At 36.4% G+C, this 9,820-nt stretch overlaps 1 protein-coding gene across 1 annotated transcript in view; it reads right to left on the bottom strand.

The window, feature by feature from the left end:
* Positions 1 to 1,968: 1,968 nt before the first annotated feature.
* Positions 1,969 to 9,820, bottom strand: part of LOC125280209 (membrane-associated guanylate kinase, WW and PDZ domain-containing protein 1) — a 113,892-nt gene continuing 106,040 nt past the window's right edge. Inside the window, 5 exon segments of the mRNA XM_048210572.1 lie at positions 1,969 to 3,087; positions 3,089 to 3,267; positions 8,557 to 8,695; positions 9,372 to 9,521; positions 9,622 to 9,686. Of these exon segments, the coding sequence (XP_048066529.1) occupies positions 2,185 to 3,087; positions 3,089 to 3,267; positions 8,557 to 8,695; positions 9,372 to 9,521; positions 9,622 to 9,686 (1,436 nt within the window). The 3' untranslated portion in view covers positions 1,969 to 2,184.

The raw sequence follows: 9,820 nt of genomic DNA, 5'->3' as shown, positions 1-9,820 counted from the left end.
TTTAATATATTTTAAAATGTAATTTATTCCCGTGATTCTAATATGCTGATTTGCTGCTTAAGAAACATTTCTTATTATTATCAATGTTGAAAAGAGTTTAATACTTTTGTGAAAAGAGTGATACATTTTTTCCACATTCTTTGATTAATAGAAAGTTCAAAAGGTCAGCATTTATTTCAAAAAGATTTATATCAAAGTCTTTACTGATACTTATTTAAAGGTGCCCTAGAACTTTTTTTTTTAAAGATGTAATATAAGTCTAAGGTGTCCCCTGAATGTGTCTGTGAAGTTTCAGCTTAAAATACCCCATAGATTTTTTTAAATTAATTTTTTTAACTGCCTATTTTGGGGCATCATTATAAATGAGCCGATTCAGGGCTGCTGGCCCTTTAATTGCTCGTGCTCTCCGCCCACAGAGCTCTCGCTTGCCTTAACATAAAAAAAGTTCAAACAGCTAATATAACCCTCAAAATGGATCTTTACAAAATGTTCGTCATGCAGCATGTCTAATCGCGTAAGCACAGTGTTTATTTGCATGTTTACATTTGGTTATGAATGAGTTTGATAGTGCTCCGTGGCTAACGGCTAATGCTACACTGTTGGAGAGATTTATAAAGAATGAAGTTGTTTATGAATTATACAGACTGCAAGTGTTTAAAAATGAAAATAGCGACGGCTCTTGTCTCCGTGAATACAGTAAGAAACGATGGTAACTTTAACCACATTTAACAGTACATTAGCAACATGCTAACGAAACATGTAGAAAGACAATTTACAAATATCACTAAAAATATCATGTTATCATGGATCATGTCAGTTATTATTGCTCCATCTGCCATTTTTCGCTATTGTTCTTGCTTGCTTACCTAGTCTGTTGATTCGGCTGTACACATCCAGACGTTAATATTGGCTGCCCTTGTCTAATGCCTTTCATAATGTTGGGAACATGGGCTGGCATATGCAAATATTGGGGGCGTACACCCCGACTGTTACGTAACAGTCGGTGTTATGTTGAGATTCGCCTGTTCTTCGGAGGTCTTTTAAACAAATGAGATTTATATAAGAAGGAGGAAACAATGGAGTTTGAGACTCACTGTATGTCTTTTCCATGTACTGAACTCTTGTTATTTAACTATGCCAAGATAAATTCAATTTTTGAATCAAGGGCACCTTTAAAAAAAAAAAAAAAACCTACAGATCCCAAACTTTTGAAAGGTAGTGTGTAATCATCATTCAATATTTGCTCTGTAGAAATGTAATCATATCAACTTTCCATGGTTTATATGGAGTATTGTTAAAGATTAAAGAGTCCACACAGTGGTACTGAAGAGAAAAACAGCTGTGCTAAAGGTAAGAATTGGACTCGAGCTACGGTGAAGGATAATGAGGATATTTGGCCCTAAGCATGATCATTTTGCTGTTTACAAAGTCAACATACTGTACAAACAGTCTGGCAGAAAAGTAAAAGATGTTGTGTTGATCACAGCAGACCTTCTTTGTGGAGGACAAAGTGGAAGAGAAGAAGAGAGATAGGCTTGAGAGAGCAAACTGGAGTGGGAGTGTTCAAAAATTGCTTAAGTGAGCAGAGAAAAAAGTGGTATAGCAAAACTCACCATCATCATCAAAAAGCTGTTTAATGTGTTTCTATGTTCTGGATGGTTGTGCACTAAACTACTTATACTTTAAACTTGGCAACTTACCATTGTGCACTATGAATATTGCTGGCACTAAATATTTTTAAAAAATGAATAAATTTAAATGTTTGTAAACTGCTTAGTGGACATATCGAAAGAAGAACATAACTTTACTAAATTTATAGTGAAAAATTCATCCGTGCATGTTTAATATATTAAAAAAAAAAAGTTTTAGACCTCGTAATTTTTATTTAAAATGTTAAACTCGATCTTCCAGTAAAATGACAGACTTCTCTCTGCTGACGTATGGATTTCCCCAATCATTTAGACCACCTAAACCTCACTGCTTTCTTTTAATCAACTGCAAGCTTGCATTCAGATTTCATCCAATCAACAATGGTTAAACAGAACCTAGTCTCCGGCCTTCATTTTTTTCTTTTCGATAATCCATTTCACTCAGATGTACGTCGCAATATGGGAAAACAAACATTTCACTTCCGTTTTGTTGCGACTTTAAACAAGTATGAGCAACAGTACAAGAGATTATAAATCATGTTTCTGTTCCTCTACCTTTCCCTACCATTCGTATCCTATTAGCCTCTCTAATGATTCTCTGTGAGCTGGGTTTTAGCCAGGGGCCTGGAAGTGGAGGCCCCGGGGCCCTTTGTGTGGTTTTTGGGTTATGCCTTTCATTCAGATACACAGAGAGACCAGAAATACTGGCTGCAGAAATGCTACACTCAGAGACACTGGCTCCCGACTCGGACTCTGCATAGTCGGATGGCTCAGATGTGAGGAAAGCAAACGGGGTCTGCTTGAACTCAGCGTCCCCTGCCGGCCTTTCCGATGAGAGGCCAGATAAGGGTCGAAGCGTGCGGGGCTGAATGTCTGAAGGTAGCACACGGACGCCCATAGAACGCAGGCGCTTATGGAAACTCGTTTCTTGCTCTCCGTTCAATTCATCTGGAATCTCTCCTTCAGTTTTTTTGTTCAGCTCCCACTCTAGCGTTTCCTTATTCGTCATACTCTCATTTTCTCTTTCCCATTCCCTGTCGTTCTCTAATTTCCTCTCCTCCCTCTCCCATTCTTTGTCTTTCAGCCTTTCTCTCTCTCTCGTCCACTCTTGTTCTGTCTCTCTCTCCCACTCGTCCTCCTCCTCATCTTCCTCCCACTGCAGTTTAGGCTCAGGAAGTCTCTGGTTATTGATGGTTTGTGTGTTCTTGCTCTCGTCTCCTTTACTCGTTCTCTCCACCCGTCTCACCCTCTCCTCACTCTTGCTCCGTCCTGACCTGTCTTCCCTGTTACCTTTTTCCTTCTTTCTCCCATTTCTTTCAACACTTCTCTCCAAGTTTTCTTCACTATGTCCTCTTAGTGTGTTTCTAGGCAAGCTCTGTGACCTTTTGTCTCTCGACCTTCGCCCCCTGCCCTGACTGCTGCCCTCGAGACTGTCAGAGGCTCTCGCGGTCTCCTCCGTCACTTCCACTCTCCCTTTGCACTCTCCGCCCTCTGTTGGTCTTCCCTGGTTTTTGAACGCTGGATGTGGCATCCTGTTGAGCACGGCGATGGCCTACTGAAGCCAAACCCGACTGCAGGGCCTGGGGTGAGGAGGAGACGGCTGTGACGTGATCACGGTCTGAGAGTGAAAGTGCAGGAGATGGATAATGGTGGAGAGAAAAGAGGAAAAATGAATCATTTACTCACTTGATTATGTAATATTATTACATTACTTGGAACAAACACTGTTGCAAAGAGTTCAGTGCTTCAGATTTTAGAATGCAAGACAGGACTTGTGTGGGAAAATATTTCAGTAACTCTTGTTCAAGTAAAATGGAAAGTCAATTACGGTTTAGACAGTTATGAAAACCAATCACATCCAATGTTCCAGAGTACTTCAAGTGTTTCACTCGGGTCTTTTGTCACCCTCTTCAGGAAGGACTTTGAGGTCATTCTGAATGCCATGTGCTTCATATTTAAAGCTCTGGGTGACTCATTAAAACTAAAAGCTAAGAAGCTTTGAAATGCAAAAGAGTCTGTTTGATATGCTAATAATGAACCACTTAATTATATGCAATAAATTATGACATAATTCTACAATAATAAAATACAACAAAACCCAAATAATGTGTACAATTTCAATAAAATCGAAATAATTAGGGCTGACAAAGTTAACATCATTCTTAAAAATACTGATTCCAAAATGGGTTTCCCTAAAGAACCTTGCAGTGAACAATGAACAACCTAAAAAAAAACCCTAAAGAACCTTTTCCATGATAAAGAACCTTTTGTGCAGTGGAAAGATTCCATGGATGTTAAAGGTTCATGGAATTAGGGTTGTCAAAAGTACTGATTTCGGTACCGTCAGTACTGAAATTTTAAAAATGTGATGATACCATTATTTCCTCCTAGCATTTTGAGCACTGTTGAGCGGATTCTTTAACACCTCTGATTGGCCATTGTGTTCATGCACTTAAGAGATATGTCTGTGATTGGCTACAAAGATCAACGCTTCAAAAACATGTTGTAAATAGACATCTATGCTCATCACCGATCACCAGTGTTGGGCAGTAACGCAACGCAGTTACTTTTGACAGTAACTAATACTGTAACGCATTACTTTTTAAATAAATTAACCCCGTTACTGTTACCATATGGTGCGTTGTGCGTTACTTTTTTAATTAATTAATTTTGGCTGAAGTGTAGCCTACAGCCTACTGTTTACTGCAGCGATGCATTGTAGGATTGGTGGATGCCAACCACCGTAAACACGAAGACGCACTGTGGGCGTGTTTCCGTTTATTCACGTATGTGCGGCAGTCATGGCGAGTCAAGGCGAGAACAAGACGAGTTTCTCAAAGTAGAAATATGCTCATTATTTCACTTTAGTTGAGCATAAAGACAAAAACCTTTTAGTCAAATGTAAGCATCTTTCTGGTTCGAAGGTCCTATCTACTGCGATAAACAGCAACTCCAATCTGTCGAAGCACCTCCAGAAACGTTATTCATTTAAGCCATTAGTTGACTAATCACATTTATATTAATTTAATTTCTTAAATATTGGAGAGAATAAACCATAATAATGATCGTAATATAGGCTATAGCGCACGCATAAAGCTTGCCACAAAGAACCGGCAAAATGAATGATTATGAATGTGACAAAAACAGCAAGGAGACATTTTAATTGTTTATTAATAACGTAATGTTTTGTATGTTTTCATCATCTCCTCATGGACGCGCTTAGAGAGAAAATGCATATTTCATTCGGATTAGGCTACATAATCAGAGTAGCCTATTTCTTTTCGTTTTTAGATATTTCAAGCTTTCTATAGATATATTTCTCATGTATGTGAGGCAAGCAGCCGCTGAGTTTTGGTTCATTTAGCCTATAAGTCGCGCTCCAGTTCACGCGCCAGTGATCGCGCCCGCGCATCCATGATTATATTGTCTGCTATATTTACTTCTTATTTATTAAATCCAGGCAATTGGTTGATGAAACATTGATTAAAATTAAGATACAATTTTTACAAAACGAAATTCACTTTAAAGAAAGGCTTTCTTCGAAACAAAACTTTATGAAGTGGTCAAACTCATGTCTGACCCACTCCATGCCTCCCGATATATTGCGCATCTTATGATGCATCTTACTCATGCTGTTCACTTTTCATAATCAAGTAAATTAATTTAAAACATAACATAGGACTATTTAAACATAAATATGAAACTATGTTTTCTTTAATGGCTACCAACACGTATTGTACTGTACAGAGAAATTTCATAAGCAAGAGCGGATCATGAGTCACGAGTCGGATCAAGAATAATTTATTCTTAGACTTATATTAGAATATGTATGATAACATTAGGGTGATGTTATATTAGAATAGAATATTTAATATTGGGGGCATTCAAGTTATTTGACATATTTTAATTTTTTTTAAGTAACGCAATAATTACTTTCCCTGGTAATTAGTTACTTTTCTAATGATGTAACTCAGTTACTAACTCCATTACTATTTGTGAGAAGTAACTAGTAACTATAACTAATTGATTTTTTAAAGTAACGTGCCCAACACTGCCAATCACTTACACAGATACACACAAGAACATTTGAAAGTAGGCATCTATCAGCGGATCCATAATATATCCACTGCAACATGTTCTCCAACCAATACGACCATATAGGTCGTTTGTCACTTCCCTGAAATATGACCCATAGGAGCGTTTACTAAAGTGGCGCCCCTATTGACAACAGGACACTTTCATTTTAATGCATTGTTCCCCTTTATCTGCATCATAATTTGGGTTTCGCGTAGCTCAATTGGCAGAGCATTGCAATAACAATATGCAATCATGTGATCATGCGATCGTGGGTTCGATCCCAGGGAACGCATGTTCTCATAAAGTGTATATGCACTATAAATCACTAAGGGTAGGTTTAGGGGTGGGGTGGGTGTAGTTGTTAATAATAATAAAAAAAAAACTAGTTTTGCTAAATGGAAATAAGAGAAATGGTATAAAAAGTCCACACATTGCATTTAAATGAACACACATTTTGATTGGTAAAGACAGTCATACGACAGACGTAACACGACACTGTCATTATTTTTACGCCAGCTAAAGGGTGCATGACTTTAAAACATAAATATAGGTCATAATAAGGTGCTTGAAAAATGACCTATAGGGTCGGGTTTTTTGAAGGACAGTCTCATCCACTGATAGACGAATCTGCTGATAGACGCCTGCTTTCAAACACTCTCTTGTGTATTGGTGTAAGCGCTCGGTGAAGTCTTTTGACAACCCTACATGTAATTATCAATGCCAATAAAGAACCTTTATTTTTAAGAGTGATGTTAATGTTTTTAAATATTTTTAGTGTCCTTGATATTCATATGGTTTCCTGCAGCTAAGTTCACTTTGCACACTTGTTGGAATAGTGAGAATCTTAGCAGGACAATTTCATAACCAAAATGTCTAATATAATTGGTTAATATAATTACGAGCTGACTAATTTTTTAATGACTGTTCCAAATTGGATGATTTAAACAATAGTGAAGCCATTTGCAGTCTTTGTGTGGCAGAACTGAATTAGTATTCCAAATAAAAAGGTTTGAAATAAAAGCGCAACACCATCAATGGTTGAAATGGTAATGAGAGGGCCAGTTAAGGGCTTCTGCAGAGTCAAACATCTCTGTAACATATTTTATTTTCTCTCATTAAAGAAGTAGCTGAATGCTCTGGGAATGAATGGACAACATTTTGAAAGAAAAAAATGCAATAATGAAATTAACACATTTAATCATGCCCCCTGAGCCATAAATTCTGTAATGAGAAATTTTCTGAAGCTTGAAATACCCTCTGAATGCTATGCATGTTTTGCATGCTTTGTCTGTCAAAATAATGTAATGTCTCTTAATTACGTTCATTTTGTCGGTCTATAAGCATATCATAATTTGATTATTGAAATTTAAATGACTGACAGCCATATGATATGGAAAATATAATGTAATCAATTTCAATTTTTTAAGCCTACTGACAGCCTTTAAAATAATAAGTTAATTAGCTTCATCTGGAATTACCAACAAACATTACAGCTGTTTTTAAACCATTACCTCTTCTGTCATACTGCATCACAAACAGGTTGACAACACAGTGACTCTTGGTGTATTATCAACATGTGACAGGGAGACCGGGAAACACGGTCAAAGACAATTAGACGACAGAGAAATATGAGAGAGATGTAGAGAAACAGTAAAATGGAGAACTAACAGGAACAGCTACCAACCGCGTATTTTCTGTCCTTCCAATCACATAGAAACATGGTTCGCCCAGCTTGGAGTTGGTCATACAGAGAGAGAGACTGGAGAGCTCCACTAAAGGAGGAGGAAAAGAGACAGGGAAAGCCGGAAGAATGAAAACAAGGAGTTAAGGGAGGTGGGGAGGTAGAAAAGTTTCCCTCATGGAAGTTAGAAGGAGAGTGAAAAAAAAAAAAAAAATCATAGGAAATAAAGACAATGAAAGATCAAAGATATAAATCAAAAGAAAGCAATGAGATAAAAATAAGAATGAAGGCCAAATCAAATGAGATGACCCAAAATTAAAAGCAAATTAGTAGAAATGAGTTTTAATAATGTGTTAAAAGACACAAATAATGAAAGAGGACAGTAATTAATTATAAAAATATGAAACCAAGGAGAATAGAAAAAGGGAAAAGTCCAAATAAGAAAGCAGAGAACAGTTAGTAAGCTAAAAGAGAAAAATATTTTCATAAGAAGACAAAGACTGTTGTGTAAAGAATATTGACAAATATAGTCTCTGTATAAAAGTAACAGTGACAATCTACTTTTGACCACACCATTCATTAGAGCTTTTAACGTTTGAAATAGTTAACCCTGGGTCATTCTTAACCCCGGGTAAATGTAATTGTATTTCGACTGAAGAAAGAAAGATATGGACATCTTGGATGACATGGGGGTAAGTAAATTATCAGGAAAAGTTTATTTAAAAGTGAACTAATCCTTTAAGCACAGTGTGAAAAGTCCTATTGAATTCTACACATAGGTCTACATCTACAAAATTATTTTTATTGTGAATTATTATCAGTAATATATATAGTAATATTTAATTATTTATTGAACATTGGTCTATTTTATAATTTTGCTTTAGCTGTTTAATAAAAAAGCAATAAAGAAGCCAAAGAAGACTTTGCAATAGTGGTTTTATTTAATGTTAACAATGGCCCTTTCCCACAGTTAAACCACTGTTACATACAGCCTCTCATGGCTTATTGCTCTGTACACAATCATATTATGTTATTTGACATCTGGTGACTCCATGATCCTAATAGCAATATGAATATGACCATCATGTTTTAGATGATGTATGATAACATTAGGGTGATGTTCAGCTGACTTCTGACCTGTTGTCTTACCGTAGTCAGGGACGTATCCATTTCCTCTTTTGAACACAAGGTGTATCCTGCTTCCTCCAGTCCGAATTTGCTCCACAGCCTGACTATGAGTCATTCCTGTTGTACTGTCTCCATTGATCTCCACCAGCTGATCGCTTACCTACAGCATACACAATTACAACAGAAATGGGCCACAATTGTGATTTTTTTAACACAGTGAATAAACATCAACATTCATAAAAGCACTATATGCCTTAGATTATAGGACATAAGTGGAATTAAATACAATTAGGAAACTATTATGACAATATTTTTTAATTTGTGTTGTTTGCTAAGTCACGTTTCAAAGCAATCAGACTGAATTATTTCAACATTGAAATAATACGAAATGTTTCTCGAACATAAAATAAGCATATTTGAATGATTTCTCAATCATGTGACACTAAAGACTGGAGTAATGATGCTGAAAATTCAGCTTTGCCATTACAGGAATAAATTACACTTAAAATATATTTCAATATAAAACAGTTATTTTAAATTGTAATAATATCTCACATTACTGTTTTTACTGTATTTTTAATTAAATAAATGCAGCCTTCGTGAGCATTATAAAATGTTGTATATTATAAAATGGACGAAAATGGCTCTTAAGGTAACTATAATCACAGACTAAGCTGAACCCCAATATACAACTTAAAATAAAAACCTTTATCATTATTTAGTCTCTTTACATTTTTCTAAAAGTGTTTTTTTCCCCCTTTTTTTCTTCAGGCATTTTGTATAATTTTATCCCCAAAAGAAATGATTTTATCTAGACCACAGCCACACATCGGCACCTGAATTTTGTGGCTGCGTGAGGCCGGTCCCCCCTCCATCAGTCCCAGCACATAGAGGCCCATGTTATATTCACTTCCTCCTCTCAGACTAAAGCCGAATCCAGTCGGCCCCCTCTCCAGTTCCACACTGTAGTACCGCGTGGCATCCTGCTTTGTGTTTCAAAGTGGGAAAAAATAAAAAAGGAGGGAGTTATTATTTTTTTGTCACACAGCTTATGTAAGGTCATTGTAAGGTCAAGGTATTGCTCACCTTTGGTTTTGACCTGTGAGATTTCCTGTTTTTATAATCATCATTATCTGCTCGCTCTGAGGAATCTGATGGGAGAAAGGTGTTAGGAAACAATTTTGTAATGTTATCTATTGCTCACAAAAAATTATGGTGAATATATATGAATATATATACAGTGGTGATCAGAATTATTGGCAACCTTGGTAAATATGATCAAAGA

This window comes from Megalobrama amblycephala, linkage group LG12 (assembly GCF_018812025.1).
Source record: "Megalobrama amblycephala isolate DHTTF-2021 linkage group LG12, ASM1881202v1, whole genome shotgun sequence".
NCBI lineage: Eukaryota > Metazoa > Chordata > Actinopteri > Cypriniformes > Xenocyprididae > Megalobrama > Megalobrama amblycephala.
The sequence above is the reverse complement of the archived record's forward strand: the minus strand, read 5'-3'. Positions and strand labels throughout refer to the sequence as shown.